We start from the raw sequence: 16,925 nt of genomic DNA on the forward strand, positions 1-16,925 counted from the left end.
GGCACCTTGGTTGCTTCCATCTTTTTGCTATTGTAAACAGAGCTGCAGTGAACATGGGTGTGCATATATCTGTTCGTGTGAAGGCTCTTATTTCTCTAGGATATATTCCAAGGAGTGGGATTGCTGGATTGTATGGTAGTTCTATTTCTAGCTTTTCAAGGAAATGCCAAATCGATTTCCAAAGTGGTTGTATCATTTTACATTCCCACCAGCAGTGTATAAGTGTTCCAGTCTCTCCACAACCTCTCCAGCATTTATTATTTTGTGTTTTTTGGATTAATGCCAGCCTTGTTGGAGTGAGAAAGCCTTGATGGCGTAGTGGTTAAGTGCTCCGGCTGCTAACCAAGAGGTTGACAGTTCAGATCCGCCAGGCATTCCTTGGAAATTCTATCGGGCAGTTCTTCTCTGTCCTATAGGGTCGCTATGAGTTGGAACCGACTCAATGGCAGTGGGTTTGGTTTGGTTTTAGGTGTTGGAGTGAGAAGGTATCTCATTGTAGTTTTGATTTGCATTTCTCTAATGGCTAATGATCGTGAGTATCTCCTCATGTATCTGTTAGCTGCCTGAATGTCTTCTTTGGTGAAGTACCTGTTCATATCCTTTGCCCATTTATTAATTGGGTTATTTGTCTTTTTGTTGTTGAGTTTTTGCAGCATCATGTAGATTTTAAAGATTAGAATCTGATGGGATTTGTCCTAGCCAAGAATTTTTTCCCAGTCTGTAGGAAATCTTTTTACTGTTTTGGTGAAGTCTTTGGATGAGCATAAGTGTTTGATTTTTAGGAGCTCCCAGTTAACTAGTTTCTCTTCTGGTGTTTGTACATTGTTAGTAATGTTTTGTATACTGTTCATACCATATATTAGGGCTCCTAACATTGTCCCTATTTTTTCTTCCCTGACTTTATCGTGTTAGATTTTATATTTAGGTCTTTGATCTATTTTGAGTTGATTTTTGTGCATGGTGTGTGGTATGGGTCTTGTTTCATTTTTTTTTGCAGATGGATATCCAGTTATGCCAACACCATTTGTTAAAGAGACTCTCTTTTCCTCATTTAACAGACTTTAGACTTTGTCAAATATCAACTGCTCATATGTGGATGGATTTATGTCTGGATTCCCAATTCTGTTCCACTGGTCTCTGTATCTGTTGTTGTACCTGTAGTACCAGCTATTTTGACCACTGTGGCGGTGTAACGTGTTCAAAAATCAGGTAGTGTGAGGCCTCCCACTTTGTTCTTCTTTTTCAGTAATGGTTTACTTATCTGGGACCTCTTTCCTTTCTATATGAAGTTGGTAATTTGTTTCTCCATCTCATTAAAAAATGTCATTGGAATTTGGATTGAAATTGCATGGTATCTATAGATTGCTTTGGGTGGAATAGACATGAGCATGGTATATTTTTCTACTGATGTAGGTCTCTCTTGGTTTCTTGCAGTAGTGTCTTGTAGTTTTCTTTGTGTAGGTCTTTTACGCCTCTGTTTAGATTTATTCGTAAGTATTTTATCTTCTTGGGGGCTGCTGTAAATGGTGTTGATTTGGTGATTTCCTCCTTGACGTCCCCTTTGTTGGTGTAGAGGAATCCAACTGATTTATGTGTGTTTATCTTGTATCCTGATACTCTGCTGAAGTCTTCTATTAGTTTCAGTAGTTTTCTTGAGGATTTTCTGTGCTGCAAATAGATATACTTTTACTTCTTCCTTACCAATTTGGATTCCCTTTATTTCTTTATCTAGCCTGATTGCTCTGGCGAGGACCTCCAGCACAGTGTTGAATAAGAGTGGTGATAAAGGGCATCCTTGTCTGGTTCCCGTTCTCAAGCGGAATGCTTTCAGATTTTCTCCATTTAGGATGATTGAGGATATAATTCGTATTGACCATTCTTGTGTTCTGTGCTTTGCTTTAATTCTATGTTACGTTTATTAAATTAGGAACTTTTTAGAAAGTTCTTTTTAGAAACTTCGTAGGGTCTTAACTTTGCCCTTAAAGTTCTATCATGAAGTTAAGCAACATTCACAATCATATATATGTTTTAATCTTTGCAACTTTGAGTAATTTTCCAGATGATACCTACAGGGAAAATTGAGATCTGAACTATTAGGTGAAGGTGATTTTTTTTTTTTTCCCTTCTGAATTTAGTTTCCATGTGCATAGTAGCAAAATTTGTTTACACAATAAAGTAATGCTCAAGAACAGGTAGTAGTCACGTTTAGTTTTTTAAGACTTAATTGAGATAGAGGCATTACTTGATACTGCTACTTATCTGTATAATAGTGGGAAATCTTAGTGGCATTCTTGGTCCAGTTACAGAGGGAGTGAGAAATTTAATATGTACTTGAGCTTGACTTTTTGTAACTATCCTCAAATGGTCTAGAGATAGGGGTGAAGTTATTTGAGATTCTGCTTTAGTTGTAATCCTTCAGAAAAAGAATTAATCTGTTTCTCTCTCTCTTTTTTTAATTGTAGGTGAGAATTATGAAGATGATGACCTAGTAAATTCTGATGAGGTTATGAAGAAACCATGTCCAGTGCAGATTGTTCTTGCTCATGAAGATGACCATAACTTTGAGCTTGATGAAGAAGCCTTGGAGCAGATATTGCTGCAGGAACATATACGAGATCTTAACATAGTAGTGGTATCTGTGGCAGGAGCTTTTCGTAAAGGGAAATCATTTCTGCTGGACTTCATGCTTAGATATATGTATAACAAGGTGAATAGAGTCTTTTATAAGTTGAACCCAATTTAAAACAGAAAACTACCAACCAACCAACTCTGTTTAAAAAAATAAAAGACGAAAAGCAGGAAGAGCTGTATCTTTAATTTTATAGAAATACAGTTCTTTATGACTTTACAGATAAAACAAAAATATAAGTTTATTTGGGCCCTTGACTCTTTCTCATCTCCATAATTCCTTTATGTACACACTACATACTGATGCGTACGATTGAGCATCTGTGTTCCAGGCATTGTGGCTCTAACCCAAGGTATCTGAGTATACCCTGAAAGTCTCTGAAGTACTGCTGTTCATCTTCTCTCACTTTTTGTTATTCCCTCACACCTTCCCCTTCTTGTTCATCTTTACAGTGAGTGAAAGTAGGCTGATTGAGACCTTTGTAAAAGCATACCTCTGTTCCTCAAATAAGTTACTTTCTGTGGTTTACTATTACCCTCTGAGTTAACATCCAGTTCCTTAGAGTGGCTTCCATGGCCTTGCATGACCTCTGAGTTTCATCTCTTGCCTCTGTACATCGGGTATACTATAATTCTTTCATTTCCTTGAGTGTATAACAATGTTTCTTAAGTCAGTCCTTGCTGTACTCCTGACTGATCTTTTCACAAGAGGTATTTCCTGACTTAATAAGACTATGTTATGTCCTACAGATTCTCATGGCTCAGGTCATATGTTACATTGATGTTACTTTTGTTGCCTATTTTTCCTGGCTCTGTCAGGACTGGGCTTTTCTTTTTTTAGTATTTTATTGTGTTATAGGTGAAAGTTTACACAGTAAATTAGATTCCCATTTAATAATTTTTGTACAGATTATTCTGTGACATTGGTTACAATTTTTACAATGTATCAGCATTCTCATTATTTCCCTTCTGTTTGTTCTGATTCTCTTGATCTAGCTTCCCTTTCTGTCCTTGCCATCTCATCTTTGCTTTTGGATAAATGTCGACCGTTTGGTCTCATATAGCTGATTGTTTAAGGGAGCACATTACTTACTGGTGATACTGTTTATTTTATAAGCTAAACAATTATTTGGCTGAAAGGTGACCTTTAGGAGTAGCTTCAGTTCCAAGTTCAAAGGGTATTTTAGGGTGATAGTCTTGAGGGTTCCTCTAGTCTCTGTTGGTTCAGTAAGTCTGGCTTTTCTTAGGACTTTTAATATTGTTCTACATTTTTCTTCATTTTTTTCCAGGACTTTCTATCCTGTCTCTGGTCCGAACAGTTGGTAGTGGTAGCTGGGCACCATCTAGTTCTTCTGGCCTCAGGCTAGAAGAGGCTGTGGTTTGTGTGGGCTGTTTAGTCCTGTGGACCAGTTTCTTTTTTGAGTCTTTGGTTTCCTTCATTTTCTTTTGCACCATATGAGCAGAGAGCAATAATTGTATCTTAGATGGCTACTTGCAAGCTTTTAAGGCCCCAGATGCTACTCACCAAACTAGGGTGTAGAACATTATCTTTACGAATTATGTTATGCAGTTGTTGACTAAGTTGTTCCAGGAGACTATGGCCCTAAGCCTTTAACCCAGTAAACCAATCTAGACGAGTTTGAATATGGGTATGGGCTTTGTTTTTTATATGTATATATATGAGACATATCTCCATTACCTAGTGCAATAATTGATACTTAGGTGTTTATTATCTATTTTGAGCAATGAATCTCCATTCCTTTATTCATTTTCACCTTTTGATGGTGTCAGATGGTTAATTATAATTTCCTTCCTCCTTCCTGACTTTGACTTTTTCCCTAAAAAAAACGCAAAGAATTTTATCACTTGAGTCGTAATGTTTTTCTAATAGTTGAAAGTTGGGTTGAGAGAATGAGAGTTTTGATAATGACCAAGAAGAAGGAATTGGAAATTTTGGAGTGGATCGTTTAGGTGGGGCATTTGACATTCAGAAGCCACGTGAAGACGCTGAAAATAGCACTTGGACGGAATTACAGAATTGTTTAAACACCTGTTAGGGTGCTCACCTTTAAAAGTTCTGATAAATGTGTAACTGAGTATGCTTGTCTTGAGATAAGCAGTAATGTCAACATTCTCAGTAGATTTTACAGGAAGCTCTTTGGTAAATTCTTTACATAGGGATCTCTTTAGGCATGCTCAAGTATGCCTGAGTATCAAGAATATAGATCATATTAAATAACAGTTTTTTTTTTTTTTTTTACATGTTTAGGCAATTGAGAAAGATATAGTACTTTAAGGTTTTTAAGCTTAGACTTATCTCCCTGAGTTTTACAACTGTAATAGAGACGTGTAAATAGTGGCATATTCTTTAAAAAAAATCTGCATATTTAAAGACAATCAAAGAATTCCTCTATTTTGAGGTCCTCTAACTTCCTTAGGTTAGCTTGTTTATATTATGTATGTCTGCGTCTTAGCTGTTCACTGCAAATGTATTAGCTTCCAAGTAGGTCACAGATAGTCAAATGTTGGAAGAGAAAGGAAGCGTAGATCTCTTGTCTAGTAATGACGTGTAAGTTTTCACCTCATTCGCCATTTCTGATTCCAGCTCTGATCAGTTAGTAGTGGCTGCTTAGAATGGGGTAGCAGCCCATATGTGTCATGTATTTATAATTCCTGAACTAATAGAACTCTTCCTTTCCTGGGAGAGATACTGAAGCCATGGAAAGGGTATAATGGCAGATGGCCTGAGTTTACACATAGTTAGGTGGGTTCTAAACTTGTAAAATAATATCCTTATTAATCTTTATTCATAAGGTGTTCGAATAGAGGTCTTTATAAATCATCTTACTCTGTCAAATCAAAAATTGCATTAAAGCAGCATTTGATTTTTGGAATAACATGCCTCTACTTATACTGGTTTAGTGGTCGTTCATGTTTTTCCTAGGAGATAAAATAAGGAAAGAGTAATAACAGTGGAATAGTTTCAGATGTATCTTACTGTGTGCCTGCAAGGAGTCCCTGGGTGGTGTTAAGCATTGACTACTAGTTGAAAGGAGCCCTGGTGGCCCAGTGGTTAAGTGCTACAGTTGCCAACCAAAAGGTCGGCAGTTTGAATCTACCAGCCACTCCTTGGAAACCCTTTGGGGCAGTTCTCCTCTATCCTGTAGGGTTGCTGTGAGTCAGAATCAACTCCATGGCAACAGATTTACTAGCTGAAAGGTTGGCGCTTCAGACCTACTCAGAAGTGCCTCAGAAGACAGGCCTGGTGATCTGTTTCTCAAAGGTCACAGCCTTGAAAACCCCGTGGGGCAGTTCTACTCTGCACACATGGGGTCGCCATGAGTTGGAATTGATTCCGTGGCAGCTAACAACAAGGTAAGCCTTGGTGGGATGCTCCTGAAAGAAGTAGGAGAGAAGCCAGCAGTGGCTCATATTGACTGTGTGTGTCTTCTGTATTGACCGGAGTCAGTCTGTGTAAATATGCGGTTTACTAAATAAAGGAGCTAGTCATGTAAACAAACATTTTACTATATGACATAAAAATAGATGAGTATTTTCATTTTGAGTAGTTATTAAAGGAATAATATCATAAGGCTGAATGTGAGCTCTTCTCTGTTGAATAAAAACAAAAACATCAGTAGCTAAGTTCTTAAAACTAAGAATATTCTGATATTTTAACCAAACATTTCCAAATTATAGAGGAAATCCTGATTTTTAGGTCTCATTTTCTTGTAAAGTAAATAGCTTTTTGTATAGTTTATTTTTTGAGCGGCTACTTCTTTTGGGAAACCCTGGTGGCCCAGTGGTTAAGTACTACGGCTGCTAACCAAGGGCTCAGCAGTTCAAATCTAGCAGGCGCTCCTTGGAAGCTCTTTGGGGCAGTTCTACTTTGTCCTATAGGGTTGCTATGAGTCAGAATCGACTCGACGGCAGTGGGTTTGGTTTTTTTTGGTACTTTTACCGAGAAAATTGTTAGGTGGTTTTTGCTTACTATATGGGAGGGAAGAAATTAGTCTTCTCTTGTAAACTTGAGAAATGAACTAAAGGTTTTTCTAGGATAAAATCTCTTCGTGTCATTTCAGAATTAAGCAATTATTATAACAAGACTTTTAATATGAAAAGTAGGACATGAGGGTGTCACTGGAATTGCCGATTTATTGAATTCATGACAATAAGAAGCATTTGAACTCATAACTTATGACATTCATCATGAATGCCAATTATGTATGACCTATATACAACAACAAAAAAAAATTTTTTTTTTTATATACAACAGAAATTCAGGTTTATTGGTATACCCAATAATTTTTAAGTGGAATATTACCTTATAAGTCATTCTTGAAAAATTATGAAATAATTGTAAAGAGTTATGTGGGAACTATCAGGTCTATTATGCCTATATTTAAAAAAAATCACCTTATTAATGTGTAAAGTAGTGAATTGTACAAAAACAAAAAAATTACAAATTATACATACAGGGGGCATTAAAATTAGTAATGAGAGACATTTAGCGGTGGAGTTGGGAAGGAGACTGACTTTACCCTCTGAGATACATGTGTGAATGCATATACACACACACAGAGTCACGCGTCGCTTAAGGTCCACGACGTAGTCTATGAGATAGGAAGTTTTGTGATTTGGATGTTGCGCGAACGCTGTAAGGTTTTTTCAGGCATTTACTCCAGAATAAGGAGGTTTTGTCCATAATAAAAATTTGCGGGGCAAATAACCTCTCTCTACAGTTTATCTAAGGTTTCACCAAATTCTTCTGCTGACTTTGCATAAGCGTTCACTTTCACGTTACGCACGGAAAAATGTTTGAAGTGTTTGAACCACCCAGAGCTAGCACTAAAATTGGTGGTCTGGTCCTGCTTTTTCTTTAACATCTTGAACAAGCTTTGTTCCTTAGCAGCGATCATCACAATGTGAAGGGGGATCACTTTTGTGTTTGACCCACAATCCACATCATTAGCAATTTCTGCATATCTGACATATGTCCCTCTTGCATTTTTGTTAACCTTGTAGCTTTCAGTGGAGCCAGTCCTTTAATGCCTTGGGGAGTTTTTCGTTTGTTCTTAATGATCGTTGTGATTGTCAAGTGTGACATACCTAAGTCCACTACGTCCCCTTTTCCAATCAGGATTTCTGAGCTCTGTTATAACCTTATGGAACTATAGACATACATGTGGTCAGACGTTGCCCAGACAGATGTGTGGTGCATGACTGTATATACTTTCAAGTATTCTGTGCCCCCCCCCCCCCCGCTTCTAATTCTGATTCAGTTGTTCAGGGGTTTAGTTCAGGTAAATGTTCTTCTGGTATAATTTACATACAAAAAGGTGCACTAATCTTAAGTGTACAGTCTGATGAAATTTTATACATGAATGCAACCATATAACCACTGGCCATATAAGGTATACAAACCCTTTTTGTGCTCTCTCCCACTTAATATCTACCTCCAAAAGATGACCACTATACTGACATCTCTCACTACAGTCTAGTTTTTGAACTTTGTTGTTGTTAGTAGGTGCTGTTGAGTCACTTCTGACTCTTAGCGACCCTATATACAATAGATCAGAACACTGCCTGGTCCTGCACCGTCCTCACAGTCATTGCTATGTTTGAGCCCATCGTTGCATCCACTGTGTCAGTCCATCTCATTGAGGGTCTTCGTCTTTCACAGACCCACTACTGCATCAAGCGTGATGTTCTTCTCCAGGGAATGGAGAAGAACATCACGCTTGATGCAGTAGTGGGTCTGTGAAAGTACATGAGTCAAAATCTCACTATCCTAGCTTCCAAGGAGCATTCTGGCTGTACTTTTATGACAGATACGTTCATTTTTTGGCAGTCCATGGTATATTCAATATTCTTTGCCAATACCATAATGCAAAGCATCAGTTCTTCTTCGGTCTTCCTTATTTATTGTCCACCTTTTGCATGCATGTGAGGTGTTTGAAAACACCATGATTTGTTTCAGGTGCACCTTAGTTCTCAAGGTGGCATCTTTGCTTTGTAACTGTTTAAAGGGATCTTGTGTAGCATTTTTGTTCAATGCAATATGTTGTTTGATTTCTTGACTGCTGTTTCCATGGGTGTTAATTGTGGGTCCAAGTAAAATGAAATCCTTGGCAACTTCAATATTTTCTCCATTTATCATGATGTTGCTTATTGGTCCAGCTGTGAGGATTTTTGTTTTCTAAATGTTAAGGTGTAATCCATACTGAAGGTTACGGTCTTTCATCTCCAACAGTAAGTGCTTCAAGTCCTCTTCACTTCCACTAAGCAAGGTTGTGTCATCTGCATATCGCAGGTTGTTCATAAGTCTTCCTCCAATCCTGATGCCCCATTCTTCTTCAAATAGTTTATTTGTTCAGCATACAGATTGGATGAGTATGGTGAAAGGATCAAACCCGACACACACCTTTCCTGATTTTAAACCATGTAGGTGCCCTTGTTCTGTTCAAATGACTGCCTCTTGGTCTATGTGTAGGTTCCTCATGAGCACGGTTAAGTATTCTGGGATTCGCATTCTTCACAGTGTTGTCCATAATTTGTTATGATCCATACAGTGTATACCTTTGCATAGTCAGTAAAACACAGGTAAGCACCTTTCTGGTGTTCTCTGCTTTCAGCCAGGATCCATCTGATATCAGCAATGATAGCCCTGTTCCATGTCCATCTGAATCCGGCTTAAATTTCTGGCAGCTCCCTGTCAGTGCACTGCTACAGCCATTTTTAATTATCTTCAGCATAATTTTACTTGGATGTGATATTAATGATATTGTTTGATAATTTCCACATGCTGTTGGATCACCTTTCTTTGGATTGGGTATGAATATGGATTTCTTCCCATTGGTTGGCCAGGTAGCTGTCTTCCAAATTTCTTGTCACAAATGAGTGAGTGCTTTTAGGGTTGCATCCATTTGTTGAAACATCTCAGTTTGTATTCCGCCGATTCCTGGAGCCTTGTGTTTGCCGATGCCTTCAGGACAGCTTGAACTTCTTCTTTCAGTGCCATTAGTTCATGATCATCTGCTATGTCACGAAATGGTTGAATGTTGGCCAGTTCTTTTTGGTACAGTGACTGTGTATTCCTTCCATCTTCTTTGAATGCTTCCTGCGTTGTTCAGTATTTTGCGCATAGAATCCTCCATTATTGCAACTTGAGGCTTGACTTTTTTCTTCAGTTCTTTCAGCTTGAGAAATGCCGAATGTGTTCTTCCCTTTTGGTTTTCTAACTCCAGGTCTCTGCACGTTTCATTATAGTACTTTACTTTGTCTTCTCCAGTTGCTCTTTGGAATTTGTTCAGCTCTTTGACTTCATCATTTCTTTTTTTCGCTGTAGCTACTGTACTTCCAAGGGCAAGCTTTAGAACTTCACATGAATGTGGAATCATACCGTAGGTATTCTGGGTTTGGCTTATTTCACTGTATCTGTGAGAATACCCATGTTTTTGCATGTTACAGTAGTTACTGTTTTTGTTAGTTTAGTATTCCATTGTATTACTATACTGCACTTTATTTATCCATCTTCGGACTTTGGCTTTGATTTTGTAATTTTCAGTCAGCTGATTTTTGTGAATTCCATGCTTTCAAAGTAAAGTAGGTTACTCCATTGTCAGTAGAAATTTTTGAAAAATGTTGATCCAAATTGTTACATCTGGCTATTTTGAATACTTTTAATTCCAAGAAACAGCTTCAAAAAAAAAAACAAAAACAAAAACAAACCAAACCCGTTGCCGTTGAGTCAATTCGACTCTATAGGACACAGTAGAGCTGCACCATACAGTTTCCAAGGAGTGCCTGGTGGATTTGAACAGCTGACCTTTTTGTTAGCGGCTGTAGTTCTTAACCACTACACCACCAGCGTTTCCAAGAATCAGCTTAGGAAAGTCAAAACCTAATTTAGTAGAATTTAAATTATATAATGTAAAGCTTAGCACAATGTTTGCGTTATATTGAACACTAAGAAACGATGAGCGTTGTTACTATTGAACTGTTCTAGACAAGGATTCTAAATTCTGTACAAAGTTGCTTCTACTTTTATATTTCTTAATTTTCCTGTTACGAACGCCATTATGAAGAATTTTAAACATATATAAATGTAGACACTAATGAACACCCGTGTACACCTATTTTTAGCAATTATCAACTCAGTTTCATTTCATCTATAACCTAATTCACTCCCCACCTTTTGTATTGTGTTGAAGTAGATCCTGGTCATCATGTCACTTCTTCATTTGCAGAAATAAATTGTATTTACAACTTTGGTATGTATTTCTTAAAGATAAACAGTTTTTTGTGTCTAGCTTGTTGAAGACACTGATTGTTGGTCTTATAGAGTCTCCCCATCCGGATTTACTGGTTGCATTCCATCACTGTAGTTTTACACGTTCCCTTCTCCTGTAAATTTCCTGTAAATTGGTAGTTGAATCGAGGGGCTTTTAGAGGCTTTACCAAACTCAGATTTGACTTTTTTTTTTTGGCAAGAGTATTTCATGGATGAAGTGAATATTCTTCCATTAGGGGGCATATTGTCTTTTAAGGTAACAGATTTTGAATCTTTACTGAATTCTGTGTACTCTGTTGACTAAGCATTTGACAGGTATTATCTCACTTACTATTCACAGTTACCCTATACAGTAATATTAGTCTTTTCACTTAAAAGTTGAAGGAATGAGGCTCAAAGTAAGTGGCAAGGCTGAAGTTACAGACCAGGTGGTTTGATTCCAAAGCTTTTTTTTTTTCTAAAAACTACTGTGTAAAATGCTCTTTGATAATTTTCCTATATATTTGTAGTATATAAAGTACAAGTACTTACTGAATTATTCTTTTGTAAAAGTGGTTTTTCTTTTCAATATGTCCTTCAGAAGTTGAAATAGACTGACAGGAGGATACTCCATGTTTATGTGTTAGTGCAAGCATGGCTAACTGTTTATGCTGCCCACTGGTACTTGTGTCTTTGCTTAATGGAGAAAGCGTCGATGCTCTGTGTTGGTACTCAAGAGTTTTGACTTCATTTGTAGCAAACTGATAAAGTCATTGTAAGGGAAACTATCCTTTATGTAGTTTTTATTCTTTACTCTTTAAAGAGCTGCTCCCAGAACTGCCACCAGAAGTTGGGATTTTATGTGCCTTTACATACAACTTGCCAAAAGCACACATATCTCAGAATATCTCAGAATATGGTCCTATGGGATGTTGAACTGGATTTTACCTTCCCCTCCTAGGCTAACAGTATCTAAGACACAAGACCATGGAAAATGTGTGAATCCATGAAGAAAATTTGGTTTGTTTCATGTTCTTTTCTAAGAAAGAAATATATTTGGAGGAAGAACTACATTTTAAAACGTTTCTTTCTAATTTTATTACCTTTATTGTGGTATAGTTTAATGTACAGTAAAGTGCATAAACCTTAGTACAGCCAGTGAATTTTTACATACGTCCACATTTGTAACCACTGCCACCGAGATCAAGAAATGAGATCATTTCCACCTTTTTTGAAGGCCTTTCAATCTCCGATCAGTCATCATTATCTCCAGCTCTCAAGGGCCGCCACTGTTCTGACTTGTATCACTGTAGAATGGTTTCGCTTGCCTTTGAGCTTCACCTAAATGTATTTATAAAGTATGTACTCTTGTGTCTGGCTTTTTTTTTCTTTTTGTCTTAAGTCTAAGATTTATCCATGTTATTGCATGTATCAATAGTTGTTACCTTTTATTGCTGAATGGTATTTTGTGAACGAATATATCACAGTTTATTTACTCATTCTTCTATTTTAATAGATAGGGGGGTTGTTTCTAGTTCTTGTCTGTTATGAATAAAGTTGCTGTTCACCTTGTCCAATTCTTTGTGACGTAGTACTTATTTCTGTTGGGTTTCTACCAGGTGTAGAACTGCGGGGTCACAGGGAAAACAAATACCTATTTAATTTTAATAGGTACTGCCAAACGTTCTTTCCAGGGTGGTTTCATCATTATGCACGTCTACTAGCAATGTAAGAGATTTGTAGTTACATCTTGTAAACAGTATTATCTTTTTAATTTTAGCTGTTTTGATAGATGTGCGTTTTGTTCGTTTATAATCATCATTATACTCCTCTATACGAGTTCCTTTGCTCTTAAAAAACTGTTTGCCAGATTTAATGTAGAAGTTTGTTTTATTCATTTAATTGTTACTTTAACTGAATTTGCCTTTGAATATTTCATTTATTACAGATGAAACATTGTATGTAACTATTATGTAATAAGCTGCTGAAATCTTAAATTTTGTATTATTATTTGATCGGGATTTTAAAGGAGTCAGTAAAGAAAGTAAGAATTTGTGCCCCCCCCCCCAATAAAAGCTAGGGGGATTTGGTATGGAGGTTATGTGGACTACTTTCTTTCTGGTAGCATGTTGAATTTCTTTTCCTATTGAGATCTTGGTTTCTGGATTGACGCTGGTGGCGTAGTGGCTAAGGGTTATGGCTGCTAACCAAAGGGTCGGCAGTTCGAATCTGCCAGAAGCTCCTTGGAAACTCTATGGGGCAGTTCTACTCTGTCCTATAGGGTAGCTATGAGTCAGAATCGACTCGATGGCGCTGGGTTTTGGTTTCGATTGAGACTAATTTTTTGTTCTTCCATTTGCAGGCTTAAGTTTAGTGTAATTTCAATTAGAATGAAAAATAATATCAATTTTTATAATGAAAAAACTTTTCGTGGGCATAAAGTTTGTAATATTCCCTCATTATCTTCTTAATGTCCATGGAATTAGTAACGATGACTCCTCTTTTATCATATATTAGTAATTTGTGCCCCCCCCCCTTTTTTTTCTTGCTTAGTCTGGCTAGAGTTTTATCAGTTTTATTGATCTTTTCAAAGAACCAGCTTTTGGTTTTGTTGATTTTTCTCTGTTGTTTTTATCTTTGTAGTTTCATTTATTTTTGCTCCAACTTTATTAGATCTTTTCTTTTGCTTGCTTTAGGTTTACATTGCTGTTCTTTCTCTAGTTTCCTAAGGTGGTAGATTATTGATTCTAGATCATTCTTTTCTAATATACACATTAAATGCAATAAAATTCCCTCTAAGCACTGCTTTCTGTGCATCCCACAATTTTTTTTAAGTTGTATTTTCATTTAGTTCAAAGTATTTTTTAGTTTCCCTTGAGACTTCTTTAACCCATGTGTTATTTAGAAGTGTGTTGTTTAATTTCTAAGCGTTTGGGTATTTTCCAGCTATCTTTCTGTCATTGATTTCTAATTTAAGTCCATTATGGTCTAAGAGCATACTTTGTATCATTCCTGTTCTTATAAATCTGTTAAGGTGTGTTTTATGGTCCAGAATGTGGTCTGTCTTGGTGAATGTTCTGTGTAAGCTTGAGAAGACTGTGTGTTCTGCTGTTGTTGAATTAAGTGTTCTATAAACATCAATCCAGGTAATCGATGATGCTGTTCAGTTCGACTAATATCCTTACAGATTTTGGACCTGCTGGATCTGTTTAAATACTGGTAGAGGGGTGTTGAAGCCCCCAACTATGAGGATGGACTTGTCAATTTCTCCTTGTAATTCCATCAGTTTGCATCACGTATTTTGACACTCTGTTTTTAGGTGCAGAGAGGTTAGGGATTGTTAATGTCTTTTGGAGAACTGACCTTGTTATCATTATGTAATGCCTCTTTTTATTCCTGATAATTTCCCTTGTTCTGAATGAAGTCTGTTTTGTCTGAAGTTAATTATAGCTACTCCAGCTTTTTTTTTTTTTAATTTTACTGTGGTAAAATATAACACTTTTTTTTTTTTTTTTTAAATATAACACAACACTTGCCATTTTAAGTGTATAATTTACTGACGTGAATAACATTCACCATATTGCGCAACTGGCACTGCTATCTGTTTCCAAAAGTTTGCCTCACGTATTTTCACACTCTGTTTTTAGGTGCAGAGAGGTTGAGGATTGTTAAATCTTTTTGCAGAATTGACCCCTTTACCATTATGTAATGTCTTTATTCCAACTAATTTCTTTTGGTGTAATATGAATTTGTTTCTTACCATTTAGAGTAGGTAGAGGATCTTTATTATTGATGATTATATTGCATAGGTAAGTCTTTTTGGCAAGAGTTTATGTTTATTCACTGTAATATTTGACTATACTTATATTTCAGGTGATTTCAGATTTCCTTTTGCAGTTGAGATTTATTCTGTAAGATCTAGTCCCTTTTCGTTTTTACTTTATTTCAGTGAAGGAGTAAGATTACTTTTGAAAATTCTGAATTTTGAGGCTTTTTTGTCCCCATAGTAGTAAATGGTGCCAGTTTAGTGTTTTTTGAGTTCTTACGTTTGCCTTTAGTAACTTACGACAGCTACTAGGGAGGAGACAGTTTGCTGTTATCAGCGAGGCTGCCTTTTAGAACCCACTAGAATGTTCTTTTTTTTTTTTTTTTAGAATGTTCTTTAAGAGCAGGGGATATTTGTTCTTGTTTCTTGCTTTATCCCGAGCACCTAGAACACTGGCTGGCATGTAGTAGGAGTTCAATAAATATTTGTTGAATGAATGAATGTATTTTATGAAAACTCTCAGTGTTTAGTGTGTTAGAAGAGAAATGATTCTTAAGTTTTACAAAATTATATTATCTAGGTTCTGTGATTTACTTTTTCTTTTATCCTTTTATTGATTAATCAGCTTAGTATTCTTTACCATATTCATTACAAGGTAAACTAAGAAGAGATGATATATAGTCAATAGATTTTTATGCAATACCAATTCTTTTAAAGTTTCTTATGAAGAAGAGGTCAACAAACATGTTAGCCTATGATTACAGTCATCTGTGCTTTTTAAAATTAAAAAAAATTAAAATTTAATGTCTTGTCCATGTAATTGTATTGTTTCTAAGGATATATCTTAACCCATGCTCAAAAGAGAACACAGTGAAGCTTATAATTAAACTTATTTATATATTCATTCATTGAACAAATATTTTGAGTACCTGTTGCAAGCCAGGCACCATTCTGTGTGCTGGGAATACTTACGAAAATGAAACACGTGTTTATAAATAAAATACATGGAAAATTTTAAACACACTTTAAACAGAATAGTATAATGAACCCCCTGTGTACCTATCAATATTTTGCTGGTCTTGTTTCATCTCTTTTCTTCCTTAGGTTTTTTTGGAGGGGAGTTGGGGGCTAGAATATTTTAAGGCAAATCCCAGGGATATTCTTTCACCATAAGTAACTGTTAAGACACAGATGAGGACTCTGTTGTCATTATTTCAACACAGCTGTAGTATCCCAGTTGCCATTGAGTCAGTTCGGACTCATGGCAACTCCATGAATGTCAGAGTAGAACTATGCTCCACGGGGTTTTCAGTGACTGATTTTTTCAGAAGTATACCTCCAGGCCTTTCTTCTGAGGCCTAGATGGTTGGAGGTTTGAGTCCACGCAGAGGCCGTTATAACACCAAACAATCATCTTTACCCAGATTGAACACTATCTTCATATAATACCCAGTCTGGGTTCAGATTTCCTTGTTGATTTTGAAAAAGCCTTTTTTTCACACATGGGTTGTTTGAATCAGGTTCCAAACAAGTCTTGTGGTTATTTTTAAAGTTGATGCTTTTTAAAGAGAAAATTAAGGCAGTGTGAAAACATTTTTTTTTTATACATTTTAGTATAATCTGTTTTAAAAGAGCAATGCTATTTTGACAGCCACTGTGTTCAGAATTAAGCTTCGCTTATCTGTACAAGGAGATATAAAAATACCTGGTGTCTGTGTTTTATGGTTTTACAATTTATAGGAAGTCTCTCCATAAAGGAGAAAAAGCTTGCGTGACCTTACTTATCTAGAAGCCTTAGAGAGTGAGAATGTGAGCAGATCCCAGAAGGCTCAGGTTTGGAGGAGATGGTAGGTCTGTCAGGCATAGAGCCCTAGACGGAATTTGGGACCACTTTTGTATACTACTTATGTAACGTTACACAGTCCATTTTATCTCTGGGGACTTTAGCTTTTCATCTGTAAAATAAAGGCTGATTTCTTAAGTTTTTTTAGTTCTTAAATTTTTTGTGTTTTATTTTTACATTTATGCCTGACATTAACAGGATTCCCAAAGTTGGATTGGTGGACACAATGAACCATTGACTGGCTTTACATGGCGAGGTGGTTGCGAGAGAGAAACAACTGGCATACAAGTCTGGAATGAAGTATTTGTAATCGACCGACCGGATGGAACAAAGGTAAAATCCTGTTTATTATTTTTTACTATTTTTTTTTTATCCTTTACCCCTCTTCACCTATTTTCTGGTATTAAAAATCAAAA

General features: G+C 36.5%; 1 protein-coding gene across 3 annotated transcripts in view; it reads left to right on the top strand.

Moving 5' to 3' along the window:
• Window positions 1–16,925, top strand: part of ATL2 (atlastin GTPase 2) — a 65,990-nt gene that overhangs the window by 32,498 nt on the left and 16,567 nt on the right. For 2 of the 3 annotated variants that reach the window (XM_049870307.1, XM_049870305.1), the window contains exons 2-3: window positions 2,463–2,707; window positions 16,708–16,842. In XM_049870307.1, coding sequence (XP_049726264.1) covers window positions 2,463–2,707; window positions 16,708–16,842 — 380 coding nt within the window. The remainder of the gene's footprint in view (window positions 1–2,462; window positions 2,708–16,707; window positions 16,843–16,925) is intronic. The other variant, XM_049870306.1, reaches the window with a different exon arrangement.

This window comes from Elephas maximus, chromosome 26 (genome assembly GCF_024166365.1).
Source record: "Elephas maximus indicus isolate mEleMax1 chromosome 26, mEleMax1 primary haplotype, whole genome shotgun sequence".
In the NCBI taxonomy this organism is placed as follows: Eukaryota; Metazoa; Chordata; class Mammalia; order Proboscidea; family Elephantidae; genus Elephas; species Elephas maximus.